This window comes from Pseudonaja textilis, chromosome 4 (assembly GCF_049901715.1).
Source record: "Pseudonaja textilis isolate UNSWEBS1 chromosome 4, rPseTex1.2, whole genome shotgun sequence".
NCBI lineage: Eukaryota > Metazoa > Chordata > Lepidosauria > Squamata > Elapidae > Pseudonaja > Pseudonaja textilis.
Window position 1 is genome coordinate 76828271 of NC_141993.1, and position 27844 is coordinate 76856114.

The 27844-nt window shown below is 40.3% G+C and overlaps 2 protein-coding genes and 1 pseudogene across 17 annotated transcripts in view; 2 read left to right on the forward strand and 1 right to left on the reverse strand.

Annotated features, from left to right (window-relative positions):
• PHC3 (polyhomeotic homolog 3) overlaps positions 1 to 17114 on the reverse strand; it is a 48560-nt gene extending 31446 nt beyond the window's left edge. For 2 of the 16 annotated variants that reach the window (XM_026705773.2, XM_087933446.1), the window contains exons 1-7: positions 17060 to 17114; positions 16046 to 16180; positions 14326 to 14475; positions 11265 to 11423; positions 10190 to 10267; positions 8699 to 8857; positions 6479 to 6577 (exon numbers count right to left, since the gene is read on the reverse strand). In XM_026705773.2, the coding sequence (XP_026561558.1) occupies positions 6479 to 6577; positions 8699 to 8857; positions 10190 to 10267; positions 11265 to 11423; positions 14326 to 14475; positions 16046 to 16099 (699 nt within the window). In that variant the 5' untranslated portion in view covers positions 16100 to 16180; positions 17060 to 17114. The remainder of the gene's footprint in view (positions 1 to 6478; positions 6578 to 8698; positions 8858 to 10189; positions 10268 to 11264; positions 11424 to 14325; positions 14476 to 16045; positions 16181 to 17059) is intronic. The other 14 variants (XR_015743622.1, XM_087933436.1, XM_026705772.2 and 11 more) reach the window with 13 other exon arrangements.
• LOC113439777 (A-kinase anchor protein 4 pseudogene) lies at positions 2146 to 4467 on the forward strand (annotated as a pseudogene).
• A 4534-nt stretch (positions 17115 to 21648) lies between the features above and the next one.
• The window catches only part of PRKCI (protein kinase C iota), a 40306-nt gene continuing 34110 nt past the window's right edge, over positions 21649 to 27844 (forward strand). The window contains exon 1 of the mRNA XM_026705769.2: positions 21649 to 22024. Coding sequence (XP_026561554.2) covers positions 21867 to 22024 — 158 coding nt within the window. The 5' untranslated portion in view covers positions 21649 to 21866. The remainder of the gene's footprint in view (positions 22025 to 27844) is intronic.

Consider the following 27844-nt stretch of genomic DNA (forward strand, 5'->3'; position numbering starts at 1 on the left):
TGATAGAATTGAATTGGAATGGAATGTGTTTTATTTACATATATATATGATTTTTTCTTTTTAAGAATATATTGTCTATTTTAAGAATGTACCAAGCAGAATTTGATTGGAAGTTATGTTTTATATTGAATGCTATAATCTTAAAGCTATACATTGACGCTTAAATAAGAGTATGAATAGATAAAATTAAAGGATATAAAGGTGTCATATTCTAATTGGTAACTACAGGGAAAAATTTGCTTAATAAGAAAAGATAATGTGAAATTGTAACAGGGCAGACAAAAGTATAAATATAATGATTTGAATTGAGATAATTAAAAGAAAGTTGAGAAAATTAGAAGAGGGGAAAAACTATGTAGAAAATATAAAATGGCAATAAGATATGGAATAGAATATAAAAATGAGCATGAAATTGAGTTTTGTGTCTGTCTGAAGAAGTGATAACCTAGGACCATGCTATTTTCAAAAAAGATGTTTTATTTGTATTTTGTTTTTGTGAAAACCCAAATAAAATTTTCAAAAAAAGAAAACAAAAGAAAACAAAAACAAAAAGTCCAGTTGCCTCCTGAAAAAGCACCTTTGGGAACAACCATGACCTGGAGGACTGAAAATCTCTACAGACTTTTAGCTGTGTAATTCGGGATGAACACCCTTTTAATGATGTGGGAATAGGAATGGATTTCCAAAGGAAAAAAAAATGCAGATGATAGGAACCAGGAACACTACTCAGGTGACCCTGAGGATACAGATAAATCTCCAAGTGCTTCAACAACACTCTACAAGGATGCAAATTGCCAGCTTTCTGCAAGGAATGTACATCCTTCCATTCCCCACTATCCTGTCAGAGCTGAAGAAGCTTCTTGGATAAGAAGCAAAACGTCTTCAAAGAAAAAACAAGAAAGTCCAGTTGCCTCCTGAAAGTGTACCTTTAGGACATACACACAGAGAACTGTATCTTTGTGTGCATATTGCCCTTTGTGTTAGTTGTGTCAGATGCCTGGGAATCTTTTCTTTTCCCACCTCTGTGGCTCTAATACAACTGGTTGTTATTCTCGGTTGATTGACAGGGGCTTCCTTTGGAACCTTGATTGTGGCTGCTCCTGAGTGATTGCTTTATTGCTGTTCTCCCAAAGAATGGCTGATCCATGCCCTACCAAGAAAGTAACACTAGATGGCATACCTATCAGACTTTTCCATACTTCTGACTACTTCCACGGAGCTTAATAATTATTGGTAGAGTAACAGTTGCAGATTCAGTTCAGAAATAGAAATATAGGTACAATGTACACAGACTATTGGACAATAAATTATAGAAACATGGGAAGCCATTCCAAAACTGTTGACATCGTTTGACGAAAGTTCTCCATGGCTTCTAACAAAGGGTCCTTCCTCTTGAATGAAGCTGTGACTTGCAATGCAAACCCTTCACCAGTCAATTTCCAAATCTATTGAGGGCTACTTGAAAACTACCTTCAAGTGCTTTTATGTTATTTAGGGAGTGTCAAAACTTTCCCAAAGATGTCTTCTCTGTATTTTATTGCTTCTTGCATGTCCATATTGTGCCAAATGCAGCTCAGTGTTTGATACCAAATGGAGTATTGAAGTGCAAGCAGATCTGAAACTAAAGATGGCAGGCCTTCCCAACAAGATTCTTTTTTTTATGGGCATGGCAGCTGAGCACGCAGAAAACAACGTAAGAATTCCCTAAATGCAAGCGGTTCTCCAATTATATGTAATTTGTCACAGTACTTTTGCAGTGATGTTCTGAAGGACATTGTAATTAAAAAGTCCTATAAGATTTGGTACAGGAATAAGTTAACTACTCTTAATTCTCTGCTACTATTTCAAGGAATGCAACATGACTTTTTCCTAATAAAGACAAATTTCTCATAAACTGGGTAGGTGAATGAGAAAAAGTAGCTGAAATATATATTATCAGAGGGTGATAAGATGCTTCTTTGTGATGTCACTGCTGCCATAGAAACTATATGTGCACACAAGTGAAAATGACATCTGGCAGCAGAAGAGCATGGAAAGTTGAGAGAGGAGGCAACATCTTCGGTCTGGCAGGGTCATCAAAGCAGTTCAGCTGATAAAGAACAACCGTATAGTCTTAGGTACATTTCCACTTCCAAGCCTCAGAAGATGTCTCAGGAAGTTGATTGGCTACACAGCCAAGCAGGTGTGTGTAAGGTCGATCTCTATAATCCTGGAGGAGGAAAGGACCAGGAACGCAAAGTGATTTGTTTTGTCGATGTTTCCAGCCTGAACATTAAGCAAACAGATGATACAGATAAAGATGCTGCTGGCCAGTCCAAAAGCAGTGAATCTGCCACAGGACTTGATCTGGGGAAAATGCAGGACAAAGAGGTCATAGTAATCAAGGACAGTGACTCACCAGAACAATCTAAGACAGAAGGAGCCGTTTGTCTGTTCAAACAAGGTTCAACCGAAGAGCTTAATGTTGTGTCCTGGCTTTTTGATGACCTGCAAAAATATGCATGTGGATTTCAGCATGCACTAACCCCTTCATCTGCTCCTCCTGCACAAAAGCCATCGGCAGCGGACAAGATGTCCCAGAATAACAACAACACAGCTTTCAAAGCTTCTGAAAGTCAAAAAGCACCATCAGATGAAGTAGCATGCACTGTCCAAAAGCTGTGTACTTTGGTTATGCAGATGGCAAGCAAAGAGATCTCTGAAAATTTGGAAGATGCCGCCAGCAAATGCATACGCCAGGCAATTTATGCTACTAAAGACGGGAAAGCTCTCAATCCCTCTGGTTCGGTAAGTAAGGTTGCATCCAAGATGGTGAATGAGATTATGGAAAATGCTCAGGATGCCAATAAAGAAAAGAAAGAGGAGGGTAAAGGACTCCCCAAGAAAACATCGCTTTTTTATGGTGAGTTATGTTCCAACCAAAGCGAATCATCACCAGATGAAGAAGGAAAATCAACACATGCCCACTTGATACATCCAAGAAAACAGACTTGCAATGATGGTTCTTTTAACAAAGGGCTAATGGTATATGCAAACAAAAATGCTAAAGATATGACATTTTCATTTGTGAATGCCACCAAGATACACAAAAGGCCACCACTCCCAGCCTGTGTGATTCTGAAGAGAGTGTTTCTCAAACACACAAAGGATGTCATATCGGATTTAATCGACTCTACCATGAAAAATCTGCATAATGTCACCGGAGTCCTCATGACAGACTCAGATTTTGTTACTATGGTGAAGAAAAACCTCTTCAATGCGGGAACTCAGAAGTCAACTGAGATTTTAGAAGCAATGGTATTAAGAATGTATAACGCTTTGATGTCAGATAATAAGGACAGAGGGCATAGTCTTGTATACTCTTTATTGAAAACAGGATGTTCGTTAGACCCCAATTCTCCAAATATGCATTTTGCATCGTTGAAGGGTGGGGTCCATATGAGGGAAAAGGTAAGGCAAGATGGGCAGTCATCAGCACAAAAAGTAGGTGAAACAATAATTAAGGATGGAATTAGCATGTTGAGATCAAGAGCAGGAGGCAAAGGTCCAGAGAGGGGATGTCATGATAAGAGGTCAGAAAAAAGTAACTCGACTACTGAGTTTCTAGCAAAAGACCTCATTTTGACAGCTTTAATGTTGATACAACAACATCTCTTAACTCAGCACAAAGAGCCTGTTTGTGAGTCAAATACGTCTTCATTTGGATATTATGGAGGTAAACATGGTTCTAAATCTCATAGTTCCAGGAGTGATCCACAGCAGCAAGAATACCAGAGGGGGGAAATACAAAGTGCCCTTCTATCAATCATCCAGAAGGTCCTACAAGAGGCTGGTTTCAATGTAGATGAGTGTGAAATAAGCAAGAATCCCAAGTCAAACTCGTATGATGATAGATCTAGTAGAAAGCCCACATCCAAACAGGGTAGTTCAGATGTGGATTGTGAGAATATGGAGCAGATAAATAAGAAATTCATTGATCAGCTGATGGAATCTGTGATGAAGCTCTGTATGTACATGACTAAAAGCCCCGATTTTGTTGTTGAAGATTACTCTGACGAGCAAGGCACATACATCACAGCAAGAAACAAAGGCATGTCAACTCCAGATTCAATGTTATCCCAGAAACCTCCACGAACTAATATTGGAAAACCACTTGTACCTGCTGGCTCTGAGGTGATAGTAAACAACCAAAGCTCCAACTGCAGCTCACAGAACAGAGAACTCCAGGCTGTCCTCCAGTGGATGGCTGCTTCTCATTTCCAAGTGCCCAATCTCACTTTCATGAATGAGAACGATGACGAGCTGAAGAAGCTTCCACAACTGGCTGACAAAGCAGCCAAAAAAGGTGCAAGTGTGGGGGACATTTTGCAGGAGGTAATGAAGTATTTCGAGAAACAACAGGTTGATGCCGCTGTGGGAAATATGCCTCGTTGCGGACTACTTGACTGGTTGCTTGCTAATCTGTAGGCAAGTAACAACACCTCCCTCTCATTGCTTCCACCCAGCAAAGTTCCATCTTACTTGTAAGATGGAACAACAATACAGCTCATTTTCCATGGACAGCAGTTCCACAGGCTGTGACACACAAGCTGGGCAAAATCACCAATAAAAAAATACAAATGTCAACTGTTACTAATTTGTTTATTATTTTTTATGTAGATATTATAAATAAGTTACAAGAGTAAAAATAAATCCTAAAAGTATGTTTTTAATGGATTGTTATCAAAGTAGTTGGCATACTGATAGTATCATCTTTGATTTCTTTTTTGTTTAAAGGGCATTGTTAAAATACGTCTACTTTAAGTCTAATTAGAGTTCCTTTTCTCTTTCTTCATTACTAACTCTAGCAAATAATTCAAAGTTGGATGTTGACATTGTACTTGCTAAACCTTTTTTTGATATTTCAAATTTTTATTAATCCAAATCAATTAAACTTTAACATCTTTATGAAAATAATTATGCTAATATATTTATTGATATGTAGTCACTCCATTGGTCCATTGTTCTAAAATTAATGAAATATGGTCATTCTTGCTGATGACCTAGAACTGTTGTGAAAAGTTTCATGTGTATTTACATGTAGGCAAACCCTGTCTGTCCACCTCTCTTAATACAGAGACACATTGCTGTACTGATTTGTCTTTGTTAAGTTTAATTTCACTTTTATTCCTCCTCCCCCTTGTTATTTTATTAAATGACTGTAGTTTAAAAAAACCAATAATAGTACTACTGTTAGCAAATATAGAGGGATAGATGTTTTAATCAACAGCATAAATTGTTATGATTGGTTTCTTCTGAAAAGTTTTTCACCCCCAATAATTTTACGTACACTTCTGCAAAATTTGCCATGTCACTAAATCATAAAATCCCTTCTATTTTTCTGATATTGGGTTGTTTACTGTTTGTTATCATTAATTCATCCAAAGTTGTGTTTATGCTTGTATAAATAACTGGATTTTACCAAGCACAAGAATGCAGGCATTTGCAGTTAGATTATTTGAACAATAATGTTCTCTATTGCCAATTTTTATTACTTTGATTAAAGATACAAATATATAGGAACCATGAGAATGGCTCAAGTGTTACAGGTGATTAGTCAATACTGCCTTCTTTGTTAATCTTTTAAAAACACAACTAACTGAGGAGGTTTTTCACATAGGTGTAAAAGACACCCAACCAACTTGCTCTATCACAATTCTTGAACTGAAGGGAGCTACTCTGAATGATTATATCACACTGTATGCAGTCTATATCTCATTACTGTTAAATGCATGCCTTATTTGTTCAAAGATGAATTAAAGAAGGCTTGAGAATCTGAACACTAATGATTGCCCTTAGTTCTTCTTTCACTACAATACCACTGTAACTTTAACTGTTATACCAGGAAAATATGCCAAAGAAAGTTTGAATATTCAGCCGACAGTACTAAACAATGGACATTTTTAGAAATTAATCCCGTTAACAGAGTACAGGTACAGTTAAGATCACAGTCTCTGTGTAAATTAACTGAGCGCTTAAAAAATTAATGTTAAAGGTTAAAGCATAATAATTGGCACATTGTTTTCCAAGTTTTTCCAGCTAAATATGTACTAGCTAAGTATGACTACATGCATCAATTCTGTGTGATCATCCTACTTTCCATGGTTAAAAAAAGAAAAAATAATAATTTTATCTTCTAGAAAACACAAATTCACAAACTTTATACTATACATTGTTTATAATAGACCATAAAAGGAATACACTTCTAGAAGATGTTATATGTGTGTTTGCAAGAGTCTGCTGTCCCTTTAGCATTTAGAACCTCTGGCTTGTTGTGAGAGATTGCACACACAAAAGCAGTCATGCAATAATATTTTGACAAAACAACAACAACAACCAATGCATATGAACACAAAAAGGAAAGTCGCATCCCAGTCCTTCACAAGGGTTTTGGGTTACAGGTAGACATACACACTCCCCACAATCCATGCAGCCTCACCTGAGTAGCTGCAGACTGACAGGGAAACGAAGATGATGAGGACACAACAGGGAGGTCAGACTGGACAGCCGCCACAGTGGTAGCAGGCGTAAAAATCAGCTGTGAAGGCAGGAAAAAGAAAATTGAAAGCCACACAAAGCACACACACATATCTATAGGCAGTCCTAGGCTTACATTTAGTGACCATTCAAAGTTATAACGGCAGTGAAAAAAAAGTGACCCGTGATCGTTTTTCACACTTATGACTGTTGCAGCATCTCCAGGGTCACGTGATCAAAATTCACAAGTTTGGCAACTGACTCATATTTATGACACTTGGAGTTTGCCGGGGTCATGGGACCATCCTTTGGCCACCCTCTGACAAGCAAAGTCAGTGGGGAAGCCACGTTCACTTTACACCAACAATAACAACTGCAGCGACTCACTAAACAACTGTGGCAAGGAAGGTCGTAAAAAGGGGCAAAACTCACTTAACAAATGTTTCGCTTAGCAACAGAAAATTTGGGCTCCATTGTGGTCATAAGTTGAGGACTACCTGTAGTCTGAAAGCAAACTGGTGCATCTTTTCCTTTAGTACAAGACCTACAAAAATTTCTTCTAACGTCTTAAAAAGAACCCTCAGACCTTTTGAGTTGCTTTGCTATTTCATCTCTTTGAAGAAGAATTTCTGCAGCCTGAGGCTTTCCCCAAAACAACATAATTACATGCTGTTCTTTACTGGTATTCGAAAGTTACAAAAAAAGAAAGTGTCAAATAGACATAAACACCTGGCCAACCTTGGCTGATCTCAAAAATAGGTACTTGGTTGAGACACCACTAGGAAATATCAGAGTTGAGAACTAGGTGGGAAATCAAAGAAATCTCCCAAAAGAAGACAAGATCAAATCATTTCCATAGTCTTATCAAGAAAACATGGAAATTGGTCCGTCCCTGAGTTTTTTTCCCCCCATTAAGTCATAATTTACTTTCTTCATTTAAGTTGAGGCTAAAACCTCCACCAAACTAAATATCAATTTGATTAAAGGTATCTAGCATTTCATCTTAGCCTAGATTTGGATCTACCTCAACAATGAAATTCAAAACCTAGCTATGGACAAATTAGAAATAAATGGTTAATGCAACAAATATGTAAAATTTAAAAATGTGAACAGTAGCTGTAGTAAGGGAGAAAGGAAGCCATACTAAAACTTAGAAAAATGAAAATTCTTTCATTGTGCTGGGGAGCTGGGGAGCGGAGGGAGTCCTTAACAAGTTGCTGTTTGTATCAGAAAATCAGAGTTGGAAGATTTTGGCACGATAGATCTCTGGCTGAACAGAGCAATCTAAAAGTTACAAAAAGAGACACAGATGCTTCTTCTATACCTATCCAAGACATTACTAGGAATAGGAGTATTCCTATAATAATAGGAATGATAGAAAACACCTCTCCAAACACGTCAAACGTAAGAGACTATAAAATTAGAGATGCCACTGTTTGTGGAGTCAAAGACTATTTATTTATTTATAAAATGTATAAGCTGCCCATCTTATCTCGAGGTAACTCTGGGCAATTACAATCATAAAAAAATAGAACTATATAAGTTAAAAACATAAACAAGTTAATGCAAAATCCAAAACATTACGGCCAATTAAAAGATGGGCAGGGCGAGAGCAGGATGGGGGAGGAGGTGGCATCTGTTGTTAATCGATCAACCACCTCCATTGTGATATTCCCTTATTGGAACCCCAAGCTAACTAGAGAGACAGTAGGCTCTTCCAGAAGGTCAGAGGGTGGGAACTGACCTCACACCTGGGGCCAAGATATTCCACAGAGCAGCTGCAGAACATCTCTTGGATCCTACCAGTCGGAATAGTCAGGCTGACAGGGCACGCAATATGTCTCCCTGCCAGCACAGGTGGGGCGGGCCAATCCCAGTGGGATGAGACAGTCCCTCAAGTAGCCTGGATACACAAGGGCTTTAAACATGATTACTAACACCTTGAATTGCATCTGGGAGCAAACCAGGCAATCAATGGAACGGTGGTGTTACATGGGTCATTCTTGGAGGCCCAGGAAATGCCTGTGAGGCCGCACACTACCCCACTGTAGCCTCTGAATGCCCTTCAAGGGTAGCCCCATAGAGAGCGCAAGTGCACTTAACAACATGCAGCCAGAAGCCATACACGGACAGGACAAGACAAAAACGCCCCAAAGGGTAACATTAAATTGGCAAGACTCACCATCTGAGCTCGGAGATACATCTGAGCCTGACTGGCAGTCAGATTAGGAGATGTGCTCCCTAGCAACATGGTTTGCTGCGTCAGACTGCTGCTGCTAGTGTTGGAGGTCTGTGAACGGCTTATTAGCTGTGCAGGTGTAGGAGAAGCAGAAAGATTAATCTAGGGAAGAAAATAAATTATCATTAACTACCTTTAGACCACTCATCTAAAGGCAGCCCCACACAACAATTCCATTCAAATGTCTGTTCTACCAAAATCATGAGAACAGATCGTCTAGTCTGTTGAAGAGAAGGACCAGGGGAGACATGATAGCAGTGATCCAATATTTGAGGGGAGGAGAGGAGGAGGGGGTCAAGCTATTTTCCAAAGCACCCGAAGGCCAGACAAGGAATAATGGATGGAAACTGATCAAGGAGAGATTCAACCTGGAAATAAGGAGAAATTTTCGGAGAGTGAGAACAATCAACCAATGGAACAGAAGTTGCCCTCGAAAGTTGTGGGAGCTTCACCACTGGAGGCTTTCAAGAAGAGACTGGACTGCCATTTGTCAGAAATGGTGTAGGGTCTCCTGCTTGGGTGAGGGGTTGGACTAGATGACCTACAAGATCCCTTCCAACTCTGATTATCTGTAATTAATTGAAGCTTTTCCCTCATTTTGTTATGGGACCAGTCAGGTGAATGGCATTTGTGGCAGCCTGCTCTCTCTTTTTTCTCTGTTAGAAAAGCCTACTGCTTTTTTGAAAGATATCTCAGTAACATTCATATTATGCAGTGAAATAATACTTTTGTTTTGAAATTATGTTCTGTAGGACAGAATTTGGATATGGTAAAATGCTAAAGTTTCCCAGAAGTCTTTCCTCCTCAAAAAAAGTACTGGACACAGTCTCACACATTAATATTTGCTATCAAATAATAAAGAGAATTTTCCAAGCTTAAATATGGGAATTAAACAGCTATATAGATTTTTATGTAAGCTTTGCCAATTTTTTTAAGCCAGCTACTTAATTTGAAGCTAGAATTACCGTTCAGTTCCAAACTTGAAAGACTCAGCTTGCAATAAAAATCCAATAACTTTTGGTAAATTGTAAATGTCATAGAGACTTCAACACCGAAAAGGTTGCCTAAATAAGCTAATATAAAGTCATCAGGTTCTCAGTATTTGAAGCTAGCACTCTTAGTGGATTCTTTTCTCAAAATTCCCATTACTCTTGTAAATTCTTTCTCCAAAAAGTCTAGCAAATCCAATATATATATCTTCCCCAAAAGTGTGGGCCTCTTTTATTCTTGCATTCAGAATGAACTTAACCAGATCACTTTTTCAAAGCAAAATAATGTTTAAACATCCGTATTACTATTTCCAACATAAAGGCACTGAGACTTTAATAGGTCAAGAATTCCAGTTGTTGCTCCTCAAACATTTGCATAAACAAAGTGAATGTAATAAACACGGAACCTTATAGATTAAGAGAAATACTTTTGCTAGACACTTACCGAGGTTTCTGACATGCTGGACTGCTGACTGACACTGCCATTAGGAGAAGCACACTGCCTCCCACCTGAAAGATTTGCCTAAACAGCAAGCATATCTATCAAATGAGTCATTTGCATTGCAAGAAAAAATGCTTGACTAACAAGAGTGTACCCGCATTAAACTCAACGGCAGCCCCAAAGCCACAATTCCCAGAATCCACTTTTATTTGTGGTCTACATTCTCTTTAATTCTAGTTGGCTTGCTACCAGTATCTCTTTTGAAAGCTTAGTTGAAGAGTCATATGTTAAACTCAAGTTACTGAAGCTCAGCAGCAAAAATATTTTTGTTTGATGTACTGTTAACTGCCCGAGTAATGCTGAGAAATGGAAAAAAATTGGATTATATTTTCCAATAAATAAAAATCAATGAGCTCTAACTTTTTATTGTATTTTGATATGTCACTTCCATTGTTTTGTTTAATATTGTTGGAAGCTTTTTAAATGCAATTATTATAGAACGATATTAAACAAAAATAACATCAGAGTACATTCTCTGATGTGAAAACAGAGAAATAAAATTCACTGTATCAATAACCCAAGTGATTAAAATAATCAGATAGTCACAATTAATGATTTTGAATTATTACATCGTTTCAAACTGAAAATCAAATTGGTTCGGTCTTCAGTCTCAGGCTTCTGTTACTTGATAATACGTTATTTCATTATTATTATATCAACAGACCATTAAATTGCTAGGTTGAAATATTACTTTTTTAAAAAAAAATTACCTCTTCCACTTATGAAGAATTTCTTGGCTATTTATAACAGAGGTAGGAAATTTGGGGTCTTTTAATATTGCCAAACTACAGCTCCCAGCATGCTTCACTATTGCCTACGCTTGAAACTATTGGCTATTAAAGTTCCATTGCTGTTAGGTACTGCTTTAAGTGCTATAAACAAATATTTGTGGGGTAGGGGTGGAAAGGTTGGAAAACTTTCCCTTAAAAACAAAGCATTGTAATCTTATATTGTTATAGTTGTAGGAAGAATTAAGGCCAACTTCCTGATCTTTATTTCTAATCTACCCCAGTCTTACCTGTGGAACATTGGCCAAACTCTGGAATGGAGTACTGCTCAAATGTTGCTGTTGTAAAGCTGCTGTTTGTAACATTAGATGTTGCTGCTGAGCTGCATACATCTGCTGAAGGTATTGTGCCGCTGAGCTGGGAGGACGATGCAAGGCCTGCTGAATGACCTGTGGGGTTTTGAGTAGCGGTAACCATGGCAAGAACAGGAGATGGAGAAAGATCAGTCCTATCATAACAGCCATTTAATCATAAGCATCGCCTGCACTTCTAAGGAACTGCATCACTGCCTATGTAACCAGGAACATTTTAGTTCCCCTGAGCAACTCACATAATTCATCTGACCACTGAGTTCACTGCTAGCTCTATGAACACAGGCTTCTATGTCCAGCATCAGAATATATGGAAGAGACATGTGAGAGATGGCGTCCATGGAGGGGGGAGTTGGGATGATAAATGACAGTGAAATGGCAATTTCTCACAGGAAGGAGGAAGCACATTCCAGAAAGGGAAGGGAGACAAGAGGCAGCACAGTCTGGATAGGAAACAGAGGAAGAGAATTAGAATAGGCACTCTCTAGAATCTCTTGGGGTGTGTATCTGTTAGGCTGGGAGCAGAAAGAATTTAGTCTAGCAAAATTCTGTCTGCTGTGTGTAAACAATGAAAGAAATGAACTCGGTTTGAACTGTCCAACATTGTTTTTGGGCTCAGCCTGACAAGATGTCAGTCCAAGACAAGGGGTGTGTCACTGAGTAGTCACCATGCCACAAGGCCAAGCACATGTTGTCTTAGTCTGGACTATGCTAACAGATGCCAGTGCTTAAAGTTAACCAACTATATTGATTGTACACTGCACAAACCAGAAAGAGGGCTGAGAAAGTATCTACAGACCCCTAACTTCCTTATGATAAACGGTGTCAACTTCTCCCCTCAGAGCGCTGCTAATAGGGCACTGCATGCCAAAACAGGTGGACACAAAGACAGTCCCCCCCCCACTTCCACTTCTCTTGTGCCATCATTCTTCTGAACACCTAATTCCCACAGGCTTAAACCTACCCATGTAGTAGGCTATATTGCTATTATCCTTCTCATCTTTCTCATTTTTCATTTCTCATCTTTTCTCTATCTGCTCCTATTGGTATTTTATGATTTATCACTTGTTGTTTGTATGCTATGATTAATGATTGCAACTATGACTTATGATCTATGACCGATCACTTTGTTGTTTGTATGTACACTAAGAGCTAATGCACTGGAGACAAATTCCTGGTGTGTCCAATCACATTTGGCCAATAAAGAATTCTATTCTATTCTGTATCTGCCGCTCTCCCAAACTCTCAGGTATAGTTTTGTAACAGCCCATGCTTATCTCCAAAACAGTCACTGCACGGCAAGTGTTTTACCTACATCCAAACATGTTCCCTCCAGGACAATCGATGGAATGCCAAAGTCAATCTCCCATTGGAAGGCTCTATGTCCTTCCCCTGTAGCCTGATTTATCATTGGCCAACTAAAAGTCCCCAAATCTGTGCTGGACCACCACAACACAATTGTGGCTTGCCTGATGTGTCTAGGACTGTGTTTTTCAAACTTGGCAACTTTAAGAAGTGAGGATCTCAACTCCTAGAATTCCCCAGGCAGCAAGTCTGAAAAACAACGGCCCAGGGGGCAGGGAATGTCAAACAGTTGGGAAGCAAGGATTGATGGGAATTCCTACCAAATAGGATTTTAGCCCACACACACACACACACGGGCTTTTAAGGAGCTTCAGCATCTGAAATGACAAAATTTTGCCATTTGAGATTTTAGGCAGTTTAGACAAAATAACATTAGCTCCATTGCTCTACAATGGCCAAATTCTTGGTGCCGGTGTCCTCAGCTGAACTTTCATAAATATGGCTTCTCTCAAATAATTGAAACTGCATATTTTAAATGGTTTCCCCCCAGTCCTCATGATTAAGACATGGGAGCTGCCATTCCAAGAATTCTCAGCCTGAAGCTATCCTGGCTAAGAATTCTAGATCTAACCCACCTGGAAAGTATCCGGTTGCAAAAGGCTGTTTTACTAACATTCCACACAATACCACAGTTTTGTAACGATCAAGCATTTACTTGCCAAATGGAAATGAACTGTGTTAAGTAACTTTCAAAATCTTTGATTCTATATGAACCAAATAAGCTACCAGTAGTAAAATTAGGATCAAAGATAAATTGGTGTTTTAGAAGGAGCTGGAAAGAATTAAAGAATCAAGAAGAAAAGCACTGAGATAGAGGTAGAACATTAAAAAAGAGAGAAAGAAAGAACCGGATAGAAAAGGATGAAAGAGTACATGTAGGATGAGGTTTTTAAAAGCTAGGCTAATTCTTCTTTATTTTCCCTATAAACAAGAGACATCCATACAGAGTCAAAAAAGTCAAGACAATGGCCACAACCATCTCATAGAAGCCCTATCCTATTTTGCATATGTATTCACAGTCACTATCCTTTTTTTAAAATTACCTCACTTGTCTCTAAATTGCCTCTGCTTCTGAATCCAGAAATGATGCTGATTCCAGCAAAGGATAGCACATAATTTCATTTATCCTATGCTTTTAAGTAAATGAACTACCCCATTTTTTAACTCCATAAGATGCACTCTCCATCCTGCAAATGTGACTGGAAATGTCTGTGTATCTTATGGAACGAAAAATATGGGCCGTGGCGGTGGGGTCCTTTTACAGTGCTGAACCCCACTTCTTCTGTCTTTATCATTGCCTGTTTTCCTCCTCTAAACCTAGGTGCGTCTTATGGTCAGTTGTGCCTTAATAATGCAAAAAAATACAGTAATAGTTCCTAGATTGCTATGGGTCAGAACACAAATATTCTTAAAACTGCACATTTCCCAAAATAGTTTGCAAGCATTTAATCTCTCCAGAACTCTACACTGGTTGCAAAGGGGAAAAAAAACAAGCAGGGGGAAGGGCTGATCAGGAGTTATTATTGAAATCATAGAAGCTTCATTTAATCAGAATCTTTTTAGCAATGATTTTCAATTTGTAATAGATATTAAGAGTGTTTCCTTGGTTAAATACCTGCACAGCATGTCGATCTGAACCACTGTAGACAGATATCTGGGGTGGTTGTGTACGGGAGGGGGAAGATGTAGTAGCAATGGTGGTTGTGCCTGTCGAAGAAGTTGTTGTGCTTGATTCATTCTCCATAGTTGCGGAATTGTCCTGCCTCTGAACAAAATATTTCAAAAAAACACCAAATGAATACTATTTTATTCTACCTGGACTCTAAAGGAAACACATTTGTAGGTAGGATTCTATATAGAAAACAAAAATCAAATTTCACAACATTCAATAATGCAAGTTCCAAATCTCATGCCTGAAGTTTCATACTAGAGAACCAGAATAACAGTCTATCTCAAAATACTGTTGCAGATATCATTTAAAAAAATAAAGAGTGATTATTTTAGGATTGAAACGGTGATGTTTCGTTTCTTTTAAATAGCTGTACTTGTTGTAGATGCTCTGCTGTTGCCAATCATACTTATTCATGCTTTTGTTTTCTATGAAGTTGCCCCTGAAAATTTTGCACAGCTGATGCAGAAGGTTGCCAGACATATTAGTACAATTTAATGACAAATACATTTTGCCTTGGGAACAAACTATATTCAAGACTGCGTACGTAGTGTTTTATTTTCGAGGGAACGAAAACAAATGGCCCACATTTAGGAAGTTAATTAAAATGTATATTTGAGCTGTGATTTGAATTCAGACCTCTAAGTTTAATAGCACAAAATATGCAAATGCACTTAGAATTAAATCCTGCTGTGTTTAATATCACTTACTTTCAAAGAAGTGTGCATGGGATTACTATGTAAGACTAAGACTAAGAATCGTATTTGCATCATGCTGACCTATATCATCAATGTTTAGCTGATCCATTTCCCCTGTGTGTTGTACTATGCAAAATGAACATATAACTAACTACCTGAAACAGGAATGTTGTAATAGTCAAAGATTTTCAGATAACCCTTATGAAATAAAAACTGGTCCTTTCACAGCATTTTGGAGAAAATGCAACTTGTATTGCCGGTTGCACATGCTGCTTTACTTGTGAATTGCAAAAATTATCAGCTATTGTTAAAACAATTGAGATACCTGTTGTTATCATTACCATTTTTCAACTGCTATCTATCTAGTCATATTTACATAGTTATATTTAGCATTTGGATATTTTTAAGGGTTCAGAAACACTTTACCTGCATTATGTATTTTCTAACCTTACTGAAACCCTTTAAGTTGAGTACAAAGTTTATCACCCACATTATAAATGGGAATTGAGGTTGCAATTTTTTCATAATCTGTATTAGGCTGCAACCTTATACAAGAGTAGCATCATAGTCATGTAGATGATGTCAAACTCCAAATTCCACCAGCCTAGCCATCATATCAATTGTATCAGGCATGGCAGGAAATTAAGTCCAATAATAGCAGAAGCATTGCAGGTTATCTGCTGCTAGCAAATCATATCTGTTCTGCAAAAGTCTCTCATTTAGTGGCCATGCAAAATTTTGCAATCCAGAAATACGGTAGTGGACTTTTCTACCAGCATTCTCTATAATGCTAATGTCTCAACTTGAAGCTTGAAGATGTGTGGACTAGAACTGAAGGCTGCTGACTCCTACCGTCTCAGTAACATGTGACATGGTCATCTTTGCTGGCTAGAGAATTCTGAGAATTGAAGTTCCACATGTCTTCAAGCTGCCAAGATTAAGAAACACTGGTCTATACTGTACTTTACCTGGGAGGAAATGTTATTAAACTCACTGAGGAGGAGGAAGTTTGTCCTGTTCATGAATACAGCATAATCTAGAGAATTAGCATTGTGGCATCTTAAAAGATATTGTGTGTTATTAAGATGGTGAGAGTCAGCAGCCTACAAATTTAACAAAGAATAACAGTAATAATGAATAGTATTTCGGATGCCGCAAGATTCTTTGTCATTGCTACACCAACAGTAATTTAAACCTAATGGGACTGTAGAAAAGCCAGCAAGTGAACAATTTCACTCCACGGGCCCAGGAAATATAAATTTAACAGCTGCTACTTTATCTCAAGTGAGATCTAAAGAATCAGCTGACACGAAATTTGATTTTTAACCAGCACATAGGCTTCATTTTGATTCCAGGGAAAGGAATCCAATCCAATCAATCAATCTAGCAATTCAGTTGAAGCTAGGGGTGCACATAGGTGTGTGCAGAGTTTTCTTTCTCTTTCTCTCTCTCTCTCTCTCTCCCAGGGCATCCTGCTTTGCTTAGCTAAAGCATTGCATGTGGGGGCTGTGAAAACATGGGGCAACTTTCATTTCTGGCCCCCAATACTAGACTTTGCACACAGCAGGAGTTGTCAAGCGCCTTTAAGAAAGGAGATTGAGCCCCATAAGGAAAAGAAATTTAAAACATATACTATATATATATATATACGCGGCTCAAGGTGTGTGATTTACCCGGGCCAACCTCTGGCCCGGGGTTCACCTTTCACGCAAGGCTGAGCCAATGCAACCTTCTCCAGACCGGCCCCGGGTAATAACTCCCGAGCCCTCAGAGACAGGGGTGCGCGCGCACCTCTGGAGGGCGCCAGGTTGGGGAAAGAGAGACGAGAAAAGCGCAGGGCCCAGCAGCTTCCTCTGCCTGTTTGCTGCCATCCCCGCGGCCCGGACGCGCCGAGGATCGCTTTGCGCCAACCCACTCTCCCGGCCGGCCAGGAGCCCCTCCCGCGTCGGGCGGCCTCTCCCCCGCACGAAAGAGAAACGCACCCGCTCGGCGTACGAACCCTTCACTCCGCTTCCGCCATGTTCTCGCCTCCCTCACAGGGAGACAGCGCGCACGCGCCTCGCGGCCGGGAGGTTGCGCTCGACTCGTCTGAGGGGGAGGAATCGCGTGTGAATCGGCCGTTCCTGTGTCCGGGTCCTGAATGCTTCCGATTTCTGATTTCTGTGTGTGTGTGTGTGGAGAAGGTGGTTGGTTTTTTTTGTTTTGGGCAGACTGCTTAGGCTTGTCATTCCTCCGACAAAACTCACTCCGGGGTGGGGATTTCCTCCCCCTCCGGCTCTCTTGGGGGTCCTGGGAAGGTTGAATAAGGAAAATTCCCCGCGTGTTCTTGTCGTATCTTGATCCTCTGCCGCAAGATTGGGGAGGGGGGAGGCTTCCGAAGGCACGCGTCAGCTGGATTCGGATGTTTCGGGAAGCCACGAATAAACCGCGGTTGTCTGGGGTCTTAGGATAAGCCATAATGCCCCCCCCCCCAAAAAAAAAAGAATGGGAAGAAAGCTTTCATAAACGTTTGCAAGAGACAGGGAACCGCAGACCACCAGACTGCTTTAGGTTTGAGTATTACACACATTCATTCTGAAGTGTTTCCTTTGTGTGAATGGAGACAGTGGCGTTAATTCAATAAAAAAAATCTGGTGACCATCACAAGGGGTAAGGATAGGGATTTTCTTGTAGCTCGAGAACAGGATGTTGGATAAAAAGTAGACAACTGGGTTAATGAAAAACAGTTTAATTACACATGTTTTTTTTTTCCATTTGGGATGCTTGGACAAGTCCCTGCAAATTTTTTGGGCAACATGTTTAAGAAGTGATCTGCCATTTCTTTCTTTCTGGGGCTGAGAGAAAATGACTGGCCCATAGTCACTCAGTGACTTTGTACCTAAAACAGGACTAGACCTCAGGGTTTCCTGATTTCTAGCCTAATGACTTAAGCACTATACCAAACTGACTGTTCCAAGTGCTCTTTGAAGCACTACCATTTGTGTTCAGATTTACATTTTGGCTGAGGATTTATTTCTGTTTAATTGACTTCACACATTTTATGTTGAGATTGGGAAACAATGGACTTGAAATGTTCCTGTTCCTAGTCCAATTGTTATGTAGAATTTTAGGGTTTAAGTTTAGGAAAGCATGTTTTGTTTGGAGCCAAAGCTTTTTGATGTAACAAAAACTAGCCTCAGCAATTAAATTGTAGGACAGTATTCTAAAGTCCTTGAACAAAGCTAAAAAAGAAACAGAGTGGGAAAGGATGAAATGCTACATATTTTACAAAAGATAAGTTTTTTTCTGCAAGCTACAGCTACCTCTAGACATGCATTTGTCAATTGAGGAATTTTATCTACGAATATCTTTTTTCACATTTAATAAAAACAAAGCTTGTATTGACCATCAGTGTTTTGTTGCTTTTTTATATAAATCTATCATATACTGAATGCGTATCATTTGTTTCTGTAGAGTCTGGACTTTCCTTAATATTGTAAACACTTTTTTGTTTTACCTGAATTACTTGTGATTTGCACTGTTAGGGAGCTAAAGCTACTTTGCAAAGGTATTGTGTGTTTCTCTCAAATTCAGAGACAATGTTCTTTTCAGTTCCACACCAACTTGTGTGCCTGAGATTTTATTGATGACACAACCAATTAATCTTCACACTGGCTTTCATGAGCAGAATTGGATGTGATTCTGGAACAACCTCTGACAATGTTATCTGCAACTCTTTGGGGATTGTAGGGAGGATGTTCTCCAGTGAACCCACTACTACCTGTGGGCTTGAATGATGCTTTTCTTGGTTCCTTTAGGATGGTGTGGAGACTGACAGGATCAATTCAAAAGGTGGCAAGCTTTGAGGGAAAGGGGTGTTATCACCTGCTGTGAAGGAGATACCTACTGTTGCCCAGTCTCACCATATCTAGGGAAAGTTGTCAAGAATGTGGTAAGAAGTTAACCAGAGTGCTCTTGAAGAAACAGATTAAGTATCTGGATTTTTTTTAAGGTAAAGGTTCTCCACATAAGTGCTAATTTCCAGCTCTAGGGCAGTGCTTATCTCTGTTACAAAGGCAAAGAGCCGGTGCTGTCCAAAGATGTGTCCGTGGTCATGTGGCTGGCATGACTAAACACAGAAGGCGCCCAGAATGCTGTTACCTTCCCACCAAAGCGGTCCCTATTTTTCTACTTGCATTTTTATATGCTTTCGAACTGCTAGGTTGGCAGAAGCTGGGGCAAGTAATGGGCACTCATTTTGTTACACGATGCTAGGGATTTGAACTGCCAACCTTTCTGATCCACAAGCTCAGTGTCTTAGCCACTGAGCCACAGCATCTCCATTCTTTTTAATATTCTTTTAATGGGACAGCAGGGGAATTGGTCACCCTTGTAGATAATCTTTTGGGGACCTTATTAGAGGAATACACTGCCTCCTTTCAGTTATTGTTTGACTGCTTAGAGGCATATGAATACTACCAAGGTATCCTCTGACCACTTTTTAAGACTGCTGTTAAGAGCAACATGCTTCAGCTGCCCACTCTTTTTTAAGTGGATAGTTTTAGTATCAATGGGGAAAGAGGTCAGCCTAATGGGTGAACATGTATTTGATCCTCTCTTAAGTATTAAGGTATGTAAAAAAATACCAATAAGAAAGAACCTGTCACTGCAGGTCATATCACAAATATGATAATACACAGTTTGGTATATGCACTCTAATCTGAGCCATGAACATTTATTTAAAACAAAATTATGTCAAGTCAATGTCAACTATAAAACGTGTATACAAAATGTTTTATGAGCCCTGACAGTCAAGGGACCACACAGATAAAACTTTTCTCCAGGATGATGTGTCTGCATGCTGGCTTTTTATGTCTTGAAATGGTACATTATAATGCAATTTATCTTGCTGCTATTTGTCTTTTTTTTTCTTTGACTTTTCCCATCATTATGCATTTCTCAAGAGATCTGGATCTCCCCAAAATCTAATTGTTTGACCAATTGTTCCTCAAATAATACGTCTGATGCATTTGTTTTAGCAATTATTTGTTTTCCTGGCTATCTATGGCATTCTCAGGAATTTTCTCCAATATCAAAGTTTAAAAGCATCAATCTTTTTTTGTGTGGCTCTTCAAAGTCCAACTTTTGTATTCTACAGAGTGCTACAAACAATACTATTGTCTGCACTATTCTAGTCATTTTAGATTGTTACATCACAGCATTTGAATATTTTTTTCAAGACTTTCATTGCTTGGCTCAAACAACTGGTAAAGCAGACAGGTTTGCCAAATATACTACTCTGCTTCAATATACATCAAAATTTGCTCATACCATGTTGTGATTTAAAGCTAATAGACTGGCATTTACAATATGCTGAGATAATGGCTGAGTTTCCACAATACATGGAACTAAACAGTCTAATCTCATTTTGGTCTAGTCTAGCATGTTCAACAACCTTTATTACAGGAGGCTTCCAGAAGGATGTCTCCCCATGAGGTTAAAAGTTATTGTGCTACCATTCTTTTCCTTTTTTTCTCCTAATGAAGAACAAAACCTAGAAGGAAGAGGGAGAATAGGGTGAATTTCAACATCTGGATCTCTAAACGAGTCTAAATTCCATTAATTCCATGACTAAACAATGAAAAATTCCACGACTAAAATCCATTTTCTCATGCAGAAGCAGCTATTATTTTTCAGTGTAAATCACGCTCCCACGTTTTCAAGATCACGCTTCTTGTACAGCTCCGCATATACTGTAGCATTACTTCTCTGTAAAAATATTAAAGAGTTTTCTGGAAGTACAGAAATGGAAATACTGTCAAGTACAAGCCAGAGATCGATGCCCGTTGGAACAATCTCTGTAGAGCACTGATTCCATACTTTGAAGCCGTCCACGCATTCTGCGATGTTTGTAGTAGTGCTACTTTAGAAATAACCGGTTTTTACCAATAACCTACACCACAGTTTTATACCACGCTTTAGTTTCGACAGCTGTGATGAACTGGCGGCCCGCGGGCAGGATGCGTCATGCGCAGGCCTCGCCCACCCCTGCTCCGCAAAGGTAAAAAAAAAATCTCCATTGCGATACGTCAAGTTGACGCGTCGAGTTTGATGCCCGTGTTCTACTGTCTTTTGCTTTCAGCGATGCTAGCCTGAGTACAGTACTATGCCAAAGTCTCCTCTCTATGATCTATTCGTCAGGTGCGCAGACAGAAAAAAAAGTGGGGGGGAGCTGCAAAAAAGGCCGACAAACTATTTAGCCTATTTCCTCCAAAGAAAGGATTCGGTGTGCTTCGGAGTTATGAAAACAACGCATCTGAGAATTCCTCCCGGCTTCAGACGAGCTCCCACCTCTCCACCCGGTTCTTTTGAGCCCTTTCGTCGTCGTCCCCTACGCCCCGGGGAAAGTGGTTCGCTCCTCAGCCCTCACGCGGCCCCTCCCCTGCTTCTCCCTTAGGCTCCGCGACTTTGGCGCGTTCGCCGAAGGGACGTATTGTACCTGCCCGCGCACGCGCGCCTGCAGCGCGCGACCTCGGAGGAGGGTGTGGTGGTGGTGGGTGGGAGGGGTGGCAGAGAGAGAGAGAGAGAGAGAGGGGGCGGAGCGGTCTGAACCGGGTATCCGTTACAGCGGCGGTGCTGTCGTTTTGGGGAGGGAGGGGGCACGCACGCACGCACGCACGTTCCTTTCTTCCTTCACACACACATTTTCCCCCCTTCTGCAGGTCCGGGGTGGGGCCGGAGGGAGGGAGGCAGGCGGGCGGGCAGGCGGGCGGGGCCGGGCGAAGCGCGGCGAGGCACGGCGGAGGGGCGATGCCGACTCAGCGCGAGAGCGGCAGCAGCAACAGCGGCGGCGGCGGCACTAGCATGTCGCACCCGGCCCCGGGAAGCGGCGGCGGCGGGATCGGTGGCCTGGGTGGCCCCGGCGGCGACAGCGCCCATCAGGTCCGCGTCAAGGCATATTATAAAGGGTGAGTGGCCAGCGAGAAGCACGGGAGGACGGCGTGGGGCGCAGCCGCCGCTTCAGCCGAGACAAAAGGAAGGAAGATCAGGTTCCTCCTGGTGGGGATCCTCTGCCCCACGGAAGAGCCCGGGGCTCGCAGGGCTTCCAAGGAAAGAGGAGAATCCCCCCAGCCCCCCCCCCCCGACGAGGGTCGTGCTCGGACAGACTAAGCTGCCTCCCTGGCCGCGGCGATCGATAAGCTAAGCCGGGGCGAGTTTGGTTTGCATGCCGTGCTGAGCCAGTCATCCGCTGCGACCGTAATGGCTGAATTGCCGATACCATGTATTTATATATAAATTATATATTTATATATATAGAGAGAGAAAGAGTTGCTGACACCATATGTATGTATTTGGGTGTGTGTGTACACGTGTGTGTGTATACACACACACAAAAATACGCACGTGTATGTGTAGAGAGGATGGGTGGGAGGAGAGGGGCCCGACACTGTGTGTGTGTGTGTGTGTGTGTGTGTGAGAGAGAGAGAGAGAGAGAATATGTTATATATTTAAAGAGAGAGAGAGAGAGAGAGAGAGAGCAGTTTCTGTACCCAGTCATTATGGGAGGTTGGTTCTTGAGGAAAGATTGGGTTAAGGGTCAAATTGCTGGGCAGCCTGTTATTCCTAAACCTGGCCTTGGAAACTAACTGTAGCTGCATCCAGGTTAATATGCTAGTTTGAACTCTTATTCTGCTTCAAAGAAGCATCCTGATATAATTGCAAAATAAGAAGGGACATGGGCGAATGGCATACAGGGTATACCCTGCTGGTGGTACCCCTCCACATGGGTGGTTGGGGAATGGTTGATTACTTTCAACTATTAAGCTGATGCTGGTTCAGAATGACTTAACTAACCCACCTAGGACCGGGTTTGGTACAGTACCCAGGCTAGAAACTGGGAGATGCAAGTTCTAGCCTTGCCGAAGGCACGAAGGCTGCTGGGTGACCTTGGGCCAGTCACTTTTAGTGGCAGTGGCAAGCCCATTTCCGAAAAAACCTTGTTGGGAAACCTTGAGTGACTCAATCAAGTGGTTGTCACTAGTTAAAGGCTGATTTGTAGGCACAAAAATAAAAATCCTCACTTATAGGATACCAAATAGAAATGGGCCTTTCCAGTGGATGGCAAACAATAGTTAGCAGGATAAGAGCTGTTTATGAAATGAAGGGAGATAGGCTTAGATGGTTGCATTTTCATGCATTCCTTAACAGTAGTAAGAGGATGGCGTCCTCACTCACTGGGTCTTGTAGTTGTAGATACTAAGGATTTAATTGTCAAGGGAAGAATGCTGTGGGGCTTTGGGAATGGGTGGGGATGAGAAGTTTTAATATTCCTCACATCGAAGCAAGTAAGGATATTGTGGAACAGCAGCTTTAATAAAGTAAAAGAGTGCTCCTGGTGCAAAGCAGGAGGGAGAAGAATGTGTGGGGGATGCCAATTGTTCAAGGAATGCTTGTGTTACAAGGGAAGGGGGCAGGGAGGGGATTCAGGAAGAGAAAACATGTCAAGGTCAGAACACCTCAGGAATGAAGCATAGTGAAAGTTAAGGAATATGTACTCAGTGAGACTGATGATTGGTGAAGCTGAGATTTGAGCTCACTCTTGAAATAACACAACAAGCATAGCAATATGGTCTAAAGTATGTCAAGCCTGAATTACCACTTTATGCAGTTTGTGGTTCTTTGTTTATGTTTCATGCCAGTTGCAGATAACTATTTAGATTCATGGGGTGTGATATAGTGTTTATTGCATGAAACTGAAATTTGTTTAATGTGTGAGACACACACACACACACACACACACACACACACACACGAAGAGAGCTTTAAATTTAGACAACCATCAAAATTAAGTCAAATGACTAGAAGACTGGCTGATTCTTCAAGTATTAATTTAGAGGAATCCTCAGCTTCGTATTCTCCAGACAACTTGGACTACAGTTTCCATCATAGTCAAGTAGGTTTGGTAACAGAAAGGTGATAAGAATTCATAGGCTAGGTAGCAAACAGGAGCATGCGTTGGGGAGCACCGGAAATCAGAAGAGCAGCTCCCCGGCGTGCATGCGTTGCACTGGGAAGCTGAGCTTCTGGTTTCCAACATGCACATCGGCCAGCTGGTCTTCCGTTTTCTGGCGCAAATGCATGTGCAAAGACCAGCTGGCCAGTGTGCATACGTGTTGCACGTACACTGGGGAGCTGCTCTTCGGTTTCTGGCGCTCCGGCACATGCAAAGAGCAGCTGGCAACCCAGAACCTGAAAGGGCAATGGGCAATGGCTGGCGTGACCAGAGAAATGGCTCTGCGGGCCACTTCCGGCACACGTGCCATAGGTTCGCCATCATGGGGCTAGCACATGAAACAGAATCACATTGAGGAAAACAGTCCATTGAAAATGAATTGTGAGAAATCAGTTCTGTAAGTGTGGTGCCGATTACAGATTAACTGAAGCATGTCATTTGATTTTGATGAATATGTGAAAGAAAATACTTGGACTTGCCCATGACAGTTGTCAATCATGTTGGACATAAATAACTCTACTTTTCAATTTTATTTTCACCCTTGAATCATAAACTGACTCATTGTTTTTAGCAAGTGTTGGGCAACTTAGTTGGGGAATTAAGAATTCCTTGCAGATTTTTGGTTATATTTAAAGAAATATTTATTTGCAATTTGAACTTACTCTTAAATTATTAATCCAACTACGTGAAATATTAGCAACTAGGGACAGAATAGAGTTCAACATAACATTACCTCCTTTTAGATCCTGTTTAAATAGCATCTTGCAATCTCGGAATCCTTTGTTTTTCTTTTCCTTGTGGAAGAGTTATATGAAGCGGTATATTTTCATACAAGGCTTTTCTCTTATACAGATACTCTTCAATTTACACAAGTTCACTTAATGACTGTTTACAACAGCATTAAGTTACAACAGCACTGAAAAAAGTGACTTATGACCATTTTTCACAGTTACGACCATTGCAGCATCCCAATGATAAAAATTGGATGCTGGCATATTTATGTTGGTTGCAGTGTCCTAGGGTCTATGATTCCCTTCTGGGACCTTCTAACAAGCAAAGTCAGTGGGAAAGCCAGTTTCACTTAACAGCTTTGTTACTAACTTAACAACTGCAGTGATTTACTTAACAGTAGTGGTAAGAATAGTCGTAAAATGGAGCAAAACTCACTTAGCAGCTGTCTCGCTTAGTGACAGAAATTTTGGGCTCAGTTCAATTGTGGTTGTAAGTCGAGGACTACCTATAAGTTGGTGCAACTTCATGGTTTATTTAATTGTATGCAACTTTTACTACTTTTATGAATAACTCAAGGTAGTCAGTATATCCAACATAACTTTCTCATCCTATTTTCCCCTCATCAACCACCCTGTGAGGTGAGTTGGGCTGAGAGTGAATGATTTGGCCCAAGGTCGGAACTTATAGATCTTGTTGAAGAAATTCCATGCTGTTTTCTCAAACTCTAAATGTAAACATTTCTGCTTGCAAATAATTTGTATAGGAAATTTACCCAAGAGAAATAAGATCTACAACTAGACTAGAAATTCAAACAAACAGCATGAAAATAATAAACTGTTCCATATTCTTGCTAGGGAAAACTGCATGGATATGTCCATAAAATCATAGTAGTCTTAACTTGTTTGAAGTGTGATTTTACCTGGTAATTTTCTGGGATTTGTTTAAAGGCTGTGTTTTATGTTTTCCTGTTTCAAATTAAATGTACTGCTTATCATTAATCAAGCATGTAAATCTGCTATTAAAGCAGCATTTCTAAAAAGCAGCATTCTTTCTTTGTTTTTCATCATAGTGCTTTGTGTGAATTACACCAAGTACAGACTCGAAAAATTCTTTTTGGATAAGGAATGTCTCTTTATGAGGTATAATATTTTAAATAACTCCCCATTTTATCATTGGGGTGCTTTTGATTTAATAATCTATAAAGGTAAGTCCTCGACTTACCTTTATAGATGTCTATAGATCACAATTGAATCCAAAATGTCTGTTGCTAAGCAAGATAGTTGTTAAATGAGTCACACCTGATTTTACAACCTTTTTGCCACGGTTGTTGAGCAAATCACTTTAGTTGTTAAGTGGATCACAAAGTCACTAAGCAAATCTAGATTCCCTTATTTGCTTATTGGAAGCCAGTTGGGAAAGTCACAAATGGCATTCACATAACCACATGGACCTCACCCTATTCTTAAGAAGTCCTTAAAGGGGGCATGCGTAAGCGCACCAGCGTGCCTACCGTCCCTGTCTTTACTGTCCCTATTTATCTGCATTTACTCCCTTTGTTCTTGTTTATGTTCATACTTATTATCTTGTACATGTTTGACAAATAAATAAAATAAAAACTGGGACATTGCAACCGTCATAAACACATGCTGGTTGCCAAGCAACCGAATTTTGGTCACGTGACCCTGGGATGCTGCAACATGTAAATGCAAGGACCAGTTGTAAGTCGACATTTTCAGTGCTGTAACCAGAAATGGTCACTGAATGAATGATTGTAGAACCTTTATATGTTAAACACCCTACTGTTGGAAGCTTAGAAATAATGTTGTCAGTATGGAATTGGAGGAGTCTGATAGCATATTTGAACTTTGAAGAAGAATGTGTGTTGTCAGGGGGGATGGGACATAACACTCAAAATCATCTTTTATGGTCTATTTTGAAAAAAGCAAAAAGAGTGGTTTTCTTCTGAACAGTTAATAACATTTAGTTAGTGTTGTGTTCAGTGCCTCTCTCCTCCCTGTGTCAGGTTTTAACATACTGCTGCTAGAATTACAGGGTTAGAGATAAATACCTATGTAAATCTTACATTCCTTGTCTTACTAAACAGGCATTTTCCCAAGATTTTTCTATTTTTATTTCCCTTCTCCCAATGCACTCCAGTATCTATTTTGTGAATCCAAGCTATAATAATACCGAATGACTCATTTGCGAATGTACATTGCAAAATACAGAACTTAATACCATAGCATAGAACAAAGTGTAACACCAAATTGAGAAAACAAGAGCTAAATATTCTGTTAGCATCCAGTATTTTTGTAAAGGATGCATTCCAGAGGTGGTATTCAGCAGGTTCTGACCAGTTCTGGAGAACCGGTAGTAAAAAATTTGAGTAGTTCGGAGACCCGGCAAATACCTCCTCTGACTGGCCCCGCCCCCATCTATTTTCTGCCTCCCGAGTCCCAGCTGATTGGCTGGGTCTTCTTTTGTTGCCCTGCACAGGAGAACGGAGCTGGAAAGCAGGTTAGTGGGGTGGGAAGGGAATGGGATTTTGGTTCCCCTGGAGTGGGGTGGGAATGGAGATTTTGAAATATCCTTCCCCTGTCACATCCACCAAGCCATGCCCACCAAGCCACTCCCACAGAATCAGTAAAAAAAAAAAAAACTGAATCCCACCATTGATACATTCATTGTTCATATTTTCTATTTTCTCTTAAAATTTAGATGCCATTTGGAAACATAAGCATTTTTAATAAGCCATCTCAAGGAGAACAGGCATAGGATTGTAAGGGACTTTGGAGGTCTTCTAGTGCAACCAAATAAATGGTTGACTATATCTGAAAATTTCTGATAGAGAACCGTCTCCAACTCTAGGAGACAGATTGATCCATTGATTGTAATGATTCTCAAAATCAGGAAATTTCTCCCTATTTCAGGATTTTCCTTGTGTAAAGGCTATTAATTCTTGTTCTGTCCTTGAACATCCCAGAGAATAAATCCATAGCCTTTATGACAGTCCTTCCAGTATTGGAAACTTGTATATCTTCCC